The 16878-nt window shown below is 33.4% G+C and overlaps 1 protein-coding gene across 1 annotated transcript; it reads left to right on the forward strand.

Moving 5' to 3' along the window:
- The first annotated feature begins 5915 nt into the window (after positions 1 to 5915).
- LOC114409969 (ubiquitin-conjugating enzyme E2 27-like) lies at positions 5916 to 9322 on the forward strand. Its single transcript, XM_028373666.1, has 6 exons — positions 5916 to 6161; positions 6291 to 6475; positions 6613 to 6661; positions 7968 to 8127; positions 8332 to 8421; positions 8963 to 9322. The coding sequence occupies exons 2-6, from the start codon at positions 6298 to 6300 to the stop codon at positions 9062 to 9064; spliced, it is 579 nt and encodes a 192-aa protein (XP_028229467.1). The 5' UTR covers positions 5916 to 6161; positions 6291 to 6297; the 3' UTR covers positions 9065 to 9322.
- Positions 9323 to 16878: the final 7556 nt, after the last annotated feature.

Below are 16878 nucleotides of genomic sequence, written 5' to 3' on the forward strand. Positions count from 1 at the left end.
TTAATTAATTAATGATTACTACACTTAGCTGCTAGAAAGAATGAAGACAATTTATAATACATTTTTTCTTTGTTGGGGCATCTTTTATTTAGGAACTTATTCAGTTTCTTCTTAATCGTCATTCACTGGTTATTGACCATAGTTACTGAATAATATCTGTTTTTCAATTTGTAAAATAAAAATTTCAGAAAATCTTAAAATCATTTTAATCAGTTTTTTTTTCTTGCATTGTTTCGTCTTCTTTCCTCACTCCTATTTTTTTAAAATTTATTTTTTGAAAATTATTTTATAAAATAACTCTTAAAAAGTATAAAACAAAAATAGAATCAAACACAATAATCCTCAATCAATGTGTAATCCAAAATATTTACGAGGAGAATCCAAATAATGTATTTTTTAAGATAACAGCCAAAAAGAAGAGGTAAGGAGATATAGATCCCTTTGTTTAAGGCCTTTGTGAAGGATAATTTTTCTATTGATATGTAACATCCCAGGCATTGATGAGGAACTTTCCATTTAGTCTGAAGGTTGGCGCAAAGGAGATAATACAAACAATGAACAATTTAGGGTATTTCAAGATTTGATCAATTTAACTTTTCTCAACTTCCTAATTTTTTTTTACAAAATTTTGAAACACACTAAATTAGGAACTTCAGAAGCTAAATTGATGGGCAACTAATGCATTAAGCCAATATAACTCTTTTCATGCACTATTTGACAATCAATGTCCAATTGCATAGTACGTTCGCATAACACTGGATTGGCAACTATATATATGCAATGCTCTTTGGCTATCGTAATTTAAAATAGAATAATGAAAAAGAGACCAACACAAATCCTAAAGCAAGTAAGTACGCCATTGAAGCTCCTTAGTGGGCTAGTGGCTGCTCCTAGCACATGATATTTACACTTTCAAGCAATAAGAGAAGGTTCAACAAAAAAAACATAATCCATAAATAGAGCAGTGAATGTCTAAGTAGCCCCTCTATCTCAAGTTCCTTTTTCTATTTTGTAATAGTGTTCAAAATATTTCAAATGAAGAACACAAAGGAAAACTGGGTTTGATTTTCAAATATTTCAAAACTGAAAATGGAAAAATACCTTAAACAGAGCCTAAGCAACTGAAGTTTTGAGTTTCTAGGAAAGAAAAAACCACGCCTAGATGATCTTTTGAAACAATGAAGAACACAAAGGGGTGCACAATGATGAGCATCTGTTGGACAAGCCATGAATTGGTTAAGCTTTTGGATTGCAAAAGCTTTATCCAGATATGTGGTGATATGGTGGATCACTATGGCCTTTTTTAAATCCGCAATCAAGAAGAAAAGAGGTCATTGTTTCAACCTTTTAAAAATTAATAATATTAACAATTAACATTTATCAATAAATAAATAAAAGTCAACCTCTCAAACCATTTCTACCGGATTGTTTGATATCATGGAGTGATTTGTGTAGTTTACAAACTTGCCCTGTCGTTGGAGCTACAATATAAACATCTTCATCTAATTTTTCATGTAAAACACGTTAAAATTTAGTTGTCGCAGATTTCATCTATTCATACTCTTAGCGCTATCCATTGTAACTAATATTGTAACTAATCCAGCTTTTCATTGTAACCATTTTCTGTTACTGGTCAACTGCTTTTCCCGCGCTTGTGTTTTCATCATTGTATAAATAACTTCTCTCCATCAATAAAGCTAAGCTAGTTTGATCATTCTATTGTTTTATATTTTGCCAACTTTTTGTTATTTGGTTTCGTTTTATTATGGTATCATAGCTCTGCTGCGCACTCGATATTTCCATCTTCTTTTCGTTTTTCAGTTCAGCCATGAGCGAGAGAGTAGAACAAACACCTAGCATGGATAGTTGTCTTTACCTTCATCCGAGCGAGAACCCAGCGGTAGCTCTTGTTTCTCCAGTTCTAGATTCTTTCAACTACCATTCATGGAGCAGATCGATGATGACAGCTTTGAGTGCCAAAAACAAGGTGGAGTTCATCGATGGAAGTGTGCCTGAACCACCAAAAACAGATCGAACGCATGGTGCATGGCGTTGTTGCAACAACATGGTTGTATCATGAATCGTGCATTCAATATCCACTTCCATTAGACAGAGTATTCTATGGATGGACAAAGCAGAAGAAATATGGCGTGATCTGAAATCGCGATATTCACAAGGCGATCTTCTTCGAATCTCCGATCTTCAGCAAGAGGCAGCTTCGATGAAGCAAGGTGATCTTTCCATTTCCGAATATTTCACTAAATTGCGCATTGTATGGGATGAATTGAAGAATTTCAGGCCAGATCCTACTTGCTCTTGTACTCTGCGATGTACATGTTCAGCTTTTACTACCATTGCGCATAGAAAACTCGAAGATCGAGCGATATAGATTCTTCGCGGTTTGAACGAACAATACAACAATGTCCGATCACATGTCTTGCTCATGGATCCATTGCCTACGATATCAAAGATTTTTTCATACGTAGCACAACAAGAACGACAGCTTTTTGGAAACAATCTTATGGCAGGTATCAGTCCTGAACCTAAGGGAAGCATGATCAATGCTGTAAAATCAACTTGCGATTTTGTGGAAGAACTAGACACACTGAGAACGTGTGTTACAAGAAGCACGGTGTTCCTTCCAATTATGAAGGGAGAAGCAAAACGACTAGCATCAAGAATGGAAGGACATGCACTCATTATGGGAAAATCGGACACACCATTGATGTATGTTATAGGAAGCATGGCTTTCCCCCAGGATACAGGTTTTCTAACACAAGAAGCATTGCAAACAGCTTAGTGACAGTGGATAGCAAAGTCACTGATGATCAAACGCAGCACCACGAGTCTCAAGAAGTTCATTTTTCACCCGAGTAATACAAGGCATTGCTTGCTTTAATCCAACAACCATCCCATGGGAACTCAGCTTCCACTTCATCTAATGTCAAACAAATAGCTTCTGTCTCCTCATGTTCTATCCCAGCTTCAATCACGGGTAAATTCTTACCTTCTGTAAATCACACACACACACACACACACACTCACTTCTTGGATATTGGACTCCGGAGCAACTGATCATGTATCAGCTTCGTTAACTCACTTTCGTTCCTATAACCAACTGAATCCTCCCATTATGGTAAAGCTACCAAATGGTCACTACGTCCCTGCTACCCATTCAGGTGACATATGTCTTTCAGCCTCCATAATTTTGTCAGATGTCCTTTACATTCCTTCGTTTACCTTTAATCTCATTTCCATATCCAAGCTTGTTTCTTCTACCAATTGTAAACTTATTTTCTTTTCCACTTCATGCATATTACAGGATACGAACACTCAAGCGAGGATTGGTACAGTTGAAGTGAGAAACGGGCTTTATCACCTTACTCCAAATCATATAACAACACCCACTGTTCAAACTGCCATCACTCACCCACAATGTATCATCACCCTTATCGATCTTTGGCATTTCCGCATGGGGCATCTTTCTTTTGAACGCTTACAACACATGCAGTCATCTTATCCTCTTGAAACACAATAAAAACTTTGTATGTAATACATGTCATTATGCAAAGCATAAAAAGTTGCCCTTTCCCTCTAGCAATTCTTATGCATCATGCTGTTTTGATCTTTTACACATAGACATATGGGGGCCATGTTCAAAGCTTTCTATGCATGGTCATCGCTATTTTCTCACCATAGTAGATTATCATTCTCGATTTACTTGGATTTTTCTCATGCATACAAAAGTTGAAGCACGTAAAAACATTATAGATTTTACTGCATATGTTGAAACTCAGTTTAGCAGCAAAATTAAAACTATACGAACTGACAATGGTTTTGAGTTTTCCATGCATGATTTTTACGCACTTAAAGGAATTATTCATCAAACATCTTGTGTTGAAACTCCTGAACAAAATGGCATTGTTGAACGCAAACACCAACACCTTTTAAATGTAACTCGAGCTCTCCTTTTTCAGGCTAATCTTCCTCATAGCTTTTGGTGCTTTGCTTTAATTCATGCTGCATATTTAATAAACTGCATCCCCACTCCTTTTTTGCAACGAAAGTACACTTTGGATATTCTCTCAGATTCGGGTATGCTTGGTTCTCACCCTATCACCACTCCTATGGACTATTCTACTCAATTACAGGCCACAATGGGTGATCCATTATCTGCTGAAGCTTCCTCTTCTTATCATCATCTGGTTGGTCGCCTTATTTACCTCATGAACACACGCCCCGACATAGCTCATGTTGTTCAGCAATTGAGCCAATACATGGCTCATCCAACTACTGCTCACTCTCAAGCTGCCTCTCGTGTTCTTCGTTACCTTAAGGGTACTCCAGGTTCTGGAATTTTCGCCACTGGTTCTCTCCAGTTCAAAGCATTCAGTGATTCTGATTGGGCCGGTTGTCGTGACACTCGACGTTCCATCACCGACTTCTCCGTCTATCTCGGCAATTCCATTATTTCTTGGCGCTCAAAGAAACAGCCCACGGTGTCTCGCAGCTCCTCCGAAGCTGAGTATCGAGCCTTGGCCTCCACTACTTGTGAGCTCCAATGGCTTACATATCTCCTTCAAGATTTACGTGTTTTGTTTGTTCAACCCGCCAATCTTTACTGTGACAATCAATCTGCTATCCAGATCGCCTCTAACCAAGTTTTTCACGAGCGTACTAAACACATTGACTTAGATTTTCATATTGTTCGTGAAAAAGTTCAAAGTGGTCTCCTTAAGCTTCTTCCTATCTCATCTTCGATGCAACTGGCTGACATTTTTACTAAATCTTTACCTCCGACTATGTTTCAGCTTCTGGTTTCCAAGCTGGGAATGTTGAATATCCATTCCCAGCTTGAGGGGGGCTCTTAGCGCTATCCATTGTAACTAATATTGTAACTAATTCAGCTTTTCATTGTAACCATTTTCTGTTATTGCTCAACCATTTTCTGTTACTGCTCAACTGCTTTTCCTGCGCTTATGTTTTCATCATTGTATAAATAACTTCTCTCCATCAATAAAGCTAAGCTGGTTTGATCGTTTTGCTGTTTTACATTTTGCCAACTTTCTGTTATTTGGTTTCGTTTTATTAGATACATGCTAAAGCAATGGGGAATGGAAATCTTAGAAACCAGGGAAAAGGTATAAAAAAAGTCCAAGTCTTTAGTTTGATTATAACCTAATTGAGAAACTGGCAAGAAGGAATAACAACTTAGCATACCTAGCAATGCGATATCAATCTAAAAAATTCCTCTTCATAAGGAGTTCAAAGGTCAGAATAGAAATATGAACCATTAGGCACGATTTCATACAAAAAATTAATAAAGTCACCAAATTTTCTCTTCAAGTGTAATTTGAGAATCATCACATTAAACTGTAGAGGCGAAAGGTATATACAATTACTCTAATCTTAATTTAATCTTGACTCTTTTATTTATGTTTCCCCAATTTCTTTATTGACCTTTTTATTTCTTGTATAATTTTTGTTTTGTTTAAATATGTTTTTTTTGTATATTTTTTCTTCAAATTGGTCATTGTAATTGTTTTTTTCTTTTTGTTTCTTGTTATTTTATTTTGTCCATGTAATATATTTATTTTTTAGTTTTAGTCTCTATATTATTTGGCTCATTTAAATAGTCCCTAAAAAAATTATCTATATATTACATATTACAAGAAAAAAATATTAAGTGGACATAAAAAAATATATCTAATTCTTATATATAAATAATGCGTAGTGATAGCTAGGGTAGCTTTTTTATATAAGGGGATAAGGGTTTTATTCCTTTTGTTTACGCTCCATAAAAAAAAAGTTGTGAAGCCTTCTTACGGAAAATTGGAAATTACATTAAAATATACACGGTGGATTAAATTAAAATCAAACACTTCGCTCGGGTCTCAACAAAAATATAGTGAAAATGTAAAAACAGAAAGAAATCCAGATTGCAAGAGAAGCGTCGCATCATTTCATTGCACTCATTCACCGCACATGTCCGGCAAGGGCCGAAAGAAAATTAAAACGGCGTTTCGATAACTGCCACAAAAAAGTACAAATAAAATAAGAAAAAGAAAACCAACATACATCAGTCACTAGTGTGTGAAAAGCGACACAACACAACATAAGCTTTATTCTTTTTTCTTCGCTTCTTCTGTACAGCACCCAAGGTGAGTTAGTGACTGAACAAGGAACGCCTTCTTCTTCTTCGTATCGTTCACATTTGTTTTTCAGTTTTCACGATTTGTTGTTCTCCCCGTCTGTGACTCACTGCCTAGGGTTTGGTTAATCGGTGACAGATTGAAGATGATAGACCTTGCGCGCGTGCAGAAGGAGCTCGTGGAATGCAGCAAGGACGCGGAGGGATCGGGCATCAAAGTCTGCCCCAAAAGCGACAACCTTGTTCTCTTGATCGGCACCATTCCTGGCCCTGTCGGAACTCCTTATGAAGGGGGCATTTTCCAGATTGATATCACATTGCCAGGTACCATAATCTGTTGTTTTCTTTCTCGATTTCCCTAAATTGTCGTTTTTTTTAATCACCCTAGGTTTTCATTTTGCAATTCCGCTCAATTTAGGCTCTTGATTAGCTTCCCTTTCTTTTTTCTTTTTTTTTTGCAGATGGGTACCCGTTTGAACCCCCCAAGATGAAGTTTAAAACCAAAGTTTGGTACGAAAAAGAATTGTTATTAACTATTCTGTTTTTTTTTTTGTTGAAAAAAATGGCTTGAATTTGATGTGGGGGTGTGGGGGCATGGAGTCCTTGAAGAAGTTGATCTCGTGAAAATTTTGGTTTTTTATTTCTGTGCGACTCTCTATTGGATATGGAAAAGGGGAGAAAGTGTGTGGTTTTTGTTTAGTGTGGAAACAGCTTTGTTGTTTGGGAGATTGATAATTTATAATGTGATTCAAGGATGTAGTTAGGGTTTGGATGGGGGAAAATTAGCTTTTCCTAACCTATAAGTTTTCGTTTATTTGTTGATGACGTGGAAAATTGACGTGAGGTCTTGTGCTAGGGTTCCATCTGTTTCGATTTTGTCATTGATGCCGCTTCAGGTTCATTTTAACCTACTAGAGAAGCTTAATATGCTAATTCTCTTCATAGGATATAGAATATGGTAGTGTGGCACTTTTTGACTGGAAATCTGTTGATAATTGCGGGTTCTGTATTTCATCTTGTGTCCCCTTTCACTGTCTCATTGATTATTTCAACAACAAAAATCTTACTTATCCCACTAAGTGACATCAGCCACATGGATCACCTAACGGCATTTGACTCAATTTCTACTGTGAGTGATCCATGTCGGGTATATTGACAGTTTTACATTGACTGTTGAGGACCTAACATAACGCCTTTCCGTTACCTGGGCTTGGGAGCAGTTATCATACCATAGATGGAGTTCTCTCATTAATTATTAAATAAACTGGCAAAATATATATCTTGTGCTTGTTTCGAGGTTCTACCAAATTGGGGAATATCCCCTCCTTTCACTGTCTTTCATTGATTATTACAACAACAGAAAGCCTTATTCCACTATGTGTGGTTGCCTACTTGAATAACACAACAATATTCAGTTCAGTTTCTGTTCTGAGTGGTTCATGCTAGGTATATTGATGAGTTTTATGTTGGTTACCGAGGGTTTAACACAACCCTCCTCCTTTACCTGGGCAGAGTTCTCTCATTGATTGGTAAACTGACATAATATATATCTCATGCTTGTTTTGATGTTCTATCAATTGGAGAATAGTGAGTTTGCCACTAGTTCTGTGGCAAACATGAGGTTTCAATTGCTCTGTGTTAGGAGTTCTGGCTTCTGGATAAGCTTTTCATGTTTGATTTTATTTTCTATCTCAACCTCTATAAAATGAACAATTTCTTATGCATTGCAAATATAGCAATTAATGCATTACTATGGGAAAATAGTCTGTTTGGTTGATTAATGTATGGATTTTTGTGTGTATGTTAAACATTGAAGGCATCCTAATATCAGCAGCCAAAGTGGAGCTATTTGCCTGGATATCTTGAAGGACCAGTGGAGCCCAGCACTCACTCTGAAGACTGCACTTCTTTCTGTGCAAGCACTTCTCTCTGCTCCACAGCCTGATGATCCTCAAGATGCCGTGGTGGCACAGCAGGTCTGACTCTTTCTGTTGTGTAGTTGTGTCTCTACTCTTAGGAAAAGTTTCTTCTTATATCCTTTGCTTATGGAACTGCCAAAGCACAGTATATTGAAGATTATATTCCTGTGTAGGTTTTGCTAGATCAACATCTGTTAATATTGCTTATTCTTTTTAAGTCCTTCTATCATTATAATCCTTGTCTATCTATGGATAATGCAGTATCTGAAAGACTATCAGACATTTGTTAACACTGCTCGCTACTGGACAGAAAGTTTTGCCAAGGAATCGTCTCGCGGGATTGAAGACAAGGTGCTAAGCTTGTTTTCTTTATTATTGGAGTACTATTATGGATGCACATTATTGAGCGTATTTAAATTGGCCTGACCAACATGTGACATTGTCATAACATTCACGCAGGGCATTCTTTATTACTTTCTTACATGGATTTGTTTTGCATAAATTGGCGGTTAAGTTTTATTGCTTTACACAAGCATCTATTTTTATGTATTTTGTTGTCAAATACTTTATTTACTAAGGAGATTTTAACAATATCCTGCTGATCTAGTTAGTATTAGACAGTGCTTTTATGATAACTTTATAAGAAAATGATAAACCCAAAACTTCTATTTACAATCAATCATTTTATGTATTAATTTTATACCAAAATTGTGTTTTGTATTTGAAGAATGATTTGCATTGCTGCCTATAACCTGTTTAAGAATATTGACATACTTTTGATTTGAAAAGTGCATAATTATGAAATTTAATATCCATTGCTAATGAGTCAAATATGACCATAGTATATATGATAATTTTCTAACGCTTGCAGTTTCTTTTATTTTTGGTACAGGTACAGAAACTCGTTGAGATGGGATTTCCAGAAGCTCAAGTAAGGAGCATTTTGGAAGCTGTTGGTGGTGATGAAAACTTGGCTCTTGAAAGGTTGCTGTAGATCATGGTCAAGTTTAGGATGACATGTCTCCATAATATGATGGAACCATATAGACAAAAAGTTTAAATTGAATATAGAGTCATATAAATCTACTTGGCACATCGTATAGTCCTTTTGTTTTACTCTGCCTTCTTTTTCTCCTTGGATACTACGGTACTCGACTATTTCCTAGTGATTATATCCGTTATGAAATTAAATACCTTATTGCCAAGGTTTCTGCAATTCTGCTTCATGGATGAATTATTTAGTTACTGCGTTGATCGGTGTATTAAGCAGGTTTACGAGACTCAAGTGGATCGAAGTGTTTGTTGAGGATGAAAGGCAAAATACATTGATGATTTAGTTGTAAGTTTGTCTTACATAATTTAACAAGATGTTATTCTGAATGTGAGGCGAAATGCAATTATGCCCATTTAAACCAAGAGCTTGTAAGTTGAAATACATAAATGAATCCTAATGTTGCATTTTCACATTAACCCACTACTTGCAATAAATTATGAATTAAATTATGCCGACACCCAAATTCAAAACAAAAATGCAATTCCCTGATATGTTATAATTAGTTATGTCTTTGAAGCCATGAATGACATTAGAAGGTTTCTTAACTATGATTTAGAATTGTAGCTAGAGTTGGTTCATATCATTGGGATTTGACAATTTGTTTTTCGGTACTTGGATTTGACAATTAAATTCCTTTTCTTAATTGAGGGCTTAAGGCCCAAGAACAAAAGCACTAAACACTACGGGGATGGGGAAAACCCATTACCTCTCGCAAAAGGAGAAGGACACATTGTTGGGACAGTCCAAAAACAAGTTGAACTTGAACATCAAGAGGACTAGAGTGTGCAAAGTTTGCCGTCCAATCTGCAGCACTATGAGCTTCTTTCTATAATTGTTTTTGCATGTTTTCATCAAATCATTTATACTGTTCAAAAATACATTCTTGTAATACTTCAAATCGATTAAAAACAAGCACATGCCCACTATTTGCGTATTTTTCCACTTAATGGCTACGAAAGTGGCATCATTTATGTCACTTTTATTCACTAAGTATCGTTAAACGGTCAAAACATGATTCATTTATGTGAATTAACCTTAATGCTAGCAAAGATCAAGAACATGATTCAACAGTAGTACTTCTTTATTATACCCCAAAAAAAACACAACAATATGGAAAAAAAATACTTTTACGTACAAAAGTAAAACAATAAAAATAAAACAATGAGCACTAATAGTCAATATTAGATCATTAAATCTACAAAAGGAAATAAACCTGCAATAATTTTTGTTTGTTTCGCTACTGTCATTGTTGAACCAGCTTCATGCTTACCATGAGTCTGCTTAATGCCAACCTCTGTTGTTTCTTGATCTTCTTGCGAATCCAGCAAAATTAGATAGATAACCAAGCCTTTGACTAAAAAAAAAGATAGATAACAAAGCTATCATAGTTATAATAATAAATGCAAATATATACAAGAGGTTTTGGGGAAAAAATTATTAGCAAAATATAGAAACAAACTTTGCTAATTTACCAATGTTACTAGGATCCGTAAAAGAGGTGGCGAGGAAATAAATTCTTTCAGGAATTTAGGTGCGATGATTTTAATGGACTACAACCAATGGCGAACGTAGTTAATGTTTTCAACTCGAATTGAAGTTTCTTCTATCAAATCCTTTGACAAAATGAAGCATGGATTTGGTATTACCTTGATCATCACGCATGGTCTCACAAGTCACAAATACTACCTGCTATTTTGGGTAAGTCATTTTTTAAACATTACTTTTTAATCTTTTATACGTAACGATAGATAGGTCCAAATATTTCACAAGTTACGGATATCCAACCACTTTAAAAACTTGATGGGTTTCTATTAGGTATAGAACAACAAATAAACTTGAAATTTGAAAGGAATATATCATCTCGAGTATTTGAGCCATGCACGTTCATTAAGTACTAGGTGGAATTTAAGTGACTGAGTTGTTGTTATGCCCGTGTTTGTTGCCCTTGGACTCTCACTAGTACGGTAACCTAACACATGGAACTTAATTTCCTATCACGAGTTGATTCTTGAGTCAAGTCTAACAAGAGTATGGTCACCCAACAAACGGACCATGTTTCATCACCTCCACATTTTCCTATCACCATGAGTCATGACCCAAGTCTTCCCATGAAACCTTATAAATTAATAGGAACTATAACAAATCATTTTCACCCTTCTACCATGGATTCCATCTTATGTAAAGAATGCACAATCTGAAAAGCAAACAACTTTGGCCATGTTCCAAAACACCGCTTTGTGATAAGCAACAAATTGTTACTTCTCTTTGAATCATCCATTTGGAGGGTGTTGACGAAAAGACAACCACACACTTTACTGTTCCTATAAACCAAAAGCAAAGCTCAATAAAAGAAAATCCTACTTGCAGCACACAATTCTAATTTTAATTCCAAACACCAATAGTTATTTCTACAAGTTACAAGCATTCTTTCAGAGATATCAAGGACCATTCTTAAATAAAGCATGGAGATATGAAAATTAACATGTTAATTACTCGAGAAATAGCATTTAAGTATATTGCTTATATACACCTTTTTTATTTTGTTAGGAAACTTGTATACAGTCAAACGTCATCCGTTCTAAATTAAAATTTGTCGGCAAAGATTCAATGGCGAGTTTTCTGGGCCTGTACCTGCCTCCTAAAGCTCATCATCGAACTTGACCCAACAACTAGTTGGTCCTACAAATTTTATTTTATGATGGGAGATTTATCCTACAAACAATTTAGCCATTTCTTTTTTTCTCCGCCCAAGCCATTGATTTATTCTTTTCACTATAATAATAGGCATCCTCGAAGCCTTACTTTTTAGTTTGAGCTCATGAATATTTATTCAAATTATTTCTAAATGGAATCGGCGAAAAATAGTCCTAACCAAATTCAGTTAAAAAAATCATAGCCAACATCGTCTAAAAAATAACATTGGACAACGTTGGTTGAAAAACATTATCAACTCACATAGGCCAAAAAAAATCTCTGGACAACATTAGCAAAAAAAATAACCTTAACCAAGGTTGATAAAAAAAACCTTAGTCAACATTGTTTGAAAAATAAAATTGACTAATGTTGGTTGAAAAACATCATCAATCTAAGTTGGTGGAAAAAACTTAGGAAAACCCTAGCCGACATCGTTAAAAAAGTAGCATCAACCTATTTTGTCTAAAAAACATCATTAGCCAATGTCGAACAAAAAAAAAATTATAGTCGACGTTGGACAAAAAAAAATTACCAAACAACATCAACCAAGATACTCGAGTGGATGTCTATCAAAAAAATAGTCTTGATTGATGACGACAAAAAAAAATCATGGTCAACATTGGTAAAAAAATTACTCACAATTTTTTTATTAGTAAGTTAGATCAATTTTAATCCATTAAATATTGATTAAAGGATTCATTGATTTTGAAAAAATAATGAATAGATCATTAACCATCCATAAAATTAAATAGATCCATTCATTTGTTTTTTTTTTTTTTTTTGTAATAGATGGATTGGATGAATTTTTTGTAAATAAACTAGATAGATGATGAATAAATGAATTCATTTGTCACTCATGTAAAATCTATTATCAATAGATTTGTAAAAACCGTCCGGCCTCCAAATTGTTTACTGCAGTTGGCATATCGATTCTTTAGAATATTTTATAGTTTTATACTTTTCGTTCTCTCGCTGAGTCCATACTCCACTATTTTAAGTTTTTTTTTCTTCCATTTGCGCATATCACATGAATTGCTCTAGTTTTCCAATAAAATGGATTAAAAACATTTGGATACCAATGATTAAAAACAAATACATGTATATCTCCACCTTTGTATTTCAATTTTGGATCCCTCACAAAGCACCCCTGTGATGAATGTAGATTAAGAAACTAATGGTCAAAATTACCAAAACAATAAAACAAAAACAACTCAACAACAACATTTAAAAACATCCATTACAAGTAGAAGAATGGTGTATTTATCCTAATGCAAACAAAGTTATCTTCTATTTTGATCGCGATAAAAATGGCTGCATTATCCCAAACATTTAAATAAAGATGAACAACACATATCTTTACACCAAAATCATAATAACTATGCGCAAACAATACCACACACTATGGACATGCATTTTGACACTAACAATGAACTACATTGTTACAAATAAAAGTTTATCTCTCTTATGTTTAATGTAGTTTTGACCCAATATCATCTTTGATATTTAGTTTAATTGTTTTGTAAGAGATTTTTTTTAAGTAAATATATTATTGATATAAAGTATTCATTAATTTTATGAATAATTAATATTTGTTAGAAATTTTTTCAATAAGATATCTCCTTTTTTCAGTTATATTTTTTTATCATAAAATTTCAACCTAAGACCTAACTTTATTTCGTGATTGGTTGCACAGACTACACCTTAATAGATATTGACACAGAATTGATAGTATGACATTTTATTATCCGCATCAACACTTAATATTTATAAACATTTTACTATAAAGACCAAGTAAGGATAAGGGCTAAAATAAAACATATTTTAAAAAATGGGTCATTGGAAATATAAAATTAACAAAAATAATCCTGCAGTAATATTTATACAAATTAAAAATATATTTAAGCTTTCATCATTAAATTATTCTACCTAAAGCATTTCTAACCGATAACCAAAGCACATATTTTAATAGAAGAAGCTATTTGCAGTGATGTACTTGTATACCATCCCAGGGCAACTAATGTCATACATCAAAGTTGTTGGGGAATTCGAGTGGAGTAAACACCGGGAGATTTACACAAATGAGTCATGAGCAATCACATAAGGAAACTTAATACTACATTTTAATTCAAAACTTTAAGGCTCATGTTTATGGATTTTCTCCTCATTTATATGGTGTTCAACTTTTCCACTTCTACTTTATGTGGGACTTTACCTCACACTTGTACTCTAACAATATCCTCCTCAAGTGTGAGTCTCTTCCACATGATAGTCTCCCCCTCGAGCGGAGGTCATTATCATTCACGAGTATAGCCATTAGAGCACACATGCTCTATCTACTTGCGATACTTGCACCGCTGCTCCATCTGCGAAACACGCTGCCTGGACCCATCGTCCGGAAGATTTTCAATACAAGAGATCCCCAAGGCTAAGGATCCATCTGCGCCATCTTACTTGTTTGAGCCGGTCACCAAGTCGAACCATCGACCCAGATATTAGTTGTTGATACCACTCTGATGAGGGAAATAGGCCAACACAATAACAAACTCTATAACAAAATAAGAACTTGTGAGGAGCACCAATAAAGTATAAAGAGCAAAATAGAAATTAAAGAAAACAAAGATATAATTTGTTTAACGTAAAAAACCTCTCAATGCAAGGGTAAAAATCACAGGTTGTCTAGACCAAAGAAATAACTCCACTATAATAAATAAAGATATAAGAGAACATCCAACAAGTGTACTAAAACGTGCTACAAACAGTCAAATCAAAACAAATCCTAATTGGTACAATAGAGACAAGAAGATAAAATTCCAAAATATGGAACAGATAATGCGAAACACTTATCTCTCTCTTCAGATATCTTTTTCCCGATTCAACCAGACAATTTGAAGTATCACACGCATAGAACCTGCTGTCCAAAAATTAGCTCGATCTAACGGTGAACGAATCTGCAATTGTAATTTGAAAATGCTCTTTAATGGATATGTGAAAATCACAATGATTTTCTCTCTCTATGATTTGTAACTGTTTTTCTCTTTCAGATGAGAGTCGAGAGTCTCTTTCACTGTATCTCACTCTCTAATCTGACTCTCTTCACTTAAATAAGTGAGACATACGAGCCTTCTCATTTGAGTATTTACTCCACATAAGAAGGGAGCCCAAAAAACCCAACAAAAATAAGCCTCTAATTGTAGCAATGCTCTTAGAACCCTTTTAAAGGAAATTATACTTCATTTTGTTGTTCTTACAATAGAAAAAAATTACATTACTACAATTCCATCTCAAAATAAATGTCACATTTTAGAAAAAAATTTGTTTCAAAATAAATGTTACATTTGACTTTTTAATATAACATTAATTATTTTTTTCATCAATATTTATAATATATGTCAATTTAAATTTTGAATTTAATATTAATATTATTCTCTTTCATCTATTTAATAAGGTTAGTTTTATAAAATTAGTACTATTTTTCCATCTATTTATTAATTTTTATTGATATATATAAAATATCTTAGGACGATATTTATTTTAGGAAGAAGGAAGTATATTTTATACACTTCAACACTTTTCCAAAATCAATCAAATTAAATTTAAGGAAATTTCTAATAAACATACTAGGATAATAATGAAGAAAGTAAAAGGAAAATATTAATATTAGAAGTATGAAAAAGCCTTAAATGCTTACTTCTTCAAACAAATAATAATTTTTTTTGTTACAAAAAGGAAACAAAAACAAAACAAATAATAATGTCTAATATTTAATTAGACATATTAATTAGTATCTTTTGATTAAATACTTAATACATTTATTAACAACCTCCTTCATTCATTAATATTTTTTTTTCTCAAGCCCCTTTAACCATTAATATATTAGTTATGCTTCAATTAATTATTTCATCACTAGTCCGCGTCTCGCCTTAAGATTTTTATTCTAAAAATAAAAAGTAGCAAAAATAAAAAAAAGTGCATATTGATTAGTTTACCCAAAAAGTGATATGCAAGGACTTATTATATGTCTTAGGAGGCTGGTGTTCTGCAAATTAAAAGTGTCCCTCCAAAAATGTCAATCCAAGGCAATCCTTTTAAAAGTTCATTAATAATTCATTTATTATTTTATAATTTTTTTTACTGAAACAATAGTATTTAATATTCTCTCTATTTGAAAATGAAGAAAGTTGTTTAAAAAAAACATTATAAAAATCTTCGAATAATTCATTGATAAAATTAGATTTCCGACCATGACGGCAAAGCAATTTTATATATTTAACATGACCAGATGTCAAGCATTGCAATGACGAAAATGGTAGTAGTAAAAGTTTTGAATGATGTCCTTCCTCTCTTTCTCTCTCTCTCTCTGTTTCTTGCAATGAATGCCAAGACACAATTCATTATGTTCGGCATGGTGGGTGGAAGTAACTTCATTTGTCAGAATATTTGACAATTTTTTTAGTTTTCAATTTGAGAATTGAATTGAAACCATTAACTCGTCCATTGGTTGTAGACCATTAAATCATTGCACCTAAATTCTAGAATTTAGATGAATTCAAACATGGCAATAACTTGGTCCCAACCATAAAGTCAAATAATGAGAATTAAAAAAAAAGAAGAAATTACTGCTCTTTCCATCCCAAGATAATAGTAATCCCATGTAATTTTACACGAACTATAAATAATAATAATTTTATAAAATTAATCTTATATAATTATTCATTTATTTATAAATTTTTTATCTATCATTAATATTATAAGAAATATAAATAAAAAATGTAATTAGTATTATATTAAAAAACTAAAATAATATTTATTTTAAGATATTTTTTTTCTTGTAATAAATAAAAGATCTTATTAATTAGTATCCTTAAAATATTAATTAAAAATAAAAACACATATTCATATAAAAAATAATTTTTTTATCTTTTAATAAAAAAAATTATTTTACCTTCATTTAATATATCTACTTAGTATTTGCAATAAACAAAAAGAGCAACTTCTTTTCCACGAAAGTGAAAGGCAAAAACTTTCTTCCCCTTTTACTTTTATGGCACCATACCACACAC

The sequence above is a fragment of the Glycine soja genome, chromosome 4 (genome assembly GCF_004193775.1).
Source record: "Glycine soja cultivar W05 chromosome 4, ASM419377v2, whole genome shotgun sequence".
NCBI classification, from domain to species: Eukaryota; Viridiplantae; Streptophyta; class Magnoliopsida; order Fabales; family Fabaceae; genus Glycine; species Glycine soja.

Bases quoted from the DNA above. Each gene is read 5' to 3' on its own strand.
- LOC114409969 (XM_028373666.1), top strand. From the start codon at position 6,298: ATGATAGACCTTGCGCGCGTGCAGAAGGAGCTCGTGGAATGCAGCAAG. The intron at 8,128-8,331 runs GTCTGACTCTTT...TGGATAATGCAG, and splicing joins ATGCCGTGGTGGCACAGCAG to TATCTGAAAGACTATCAGAC. The intron at 8,422-8,962 runs GTGCTAAGCTTG...TTTTTGGTACAG, and splicing joins CTCGCGGGATTGAAGACAAG to GTACAGAAACTCGTTGAGAT.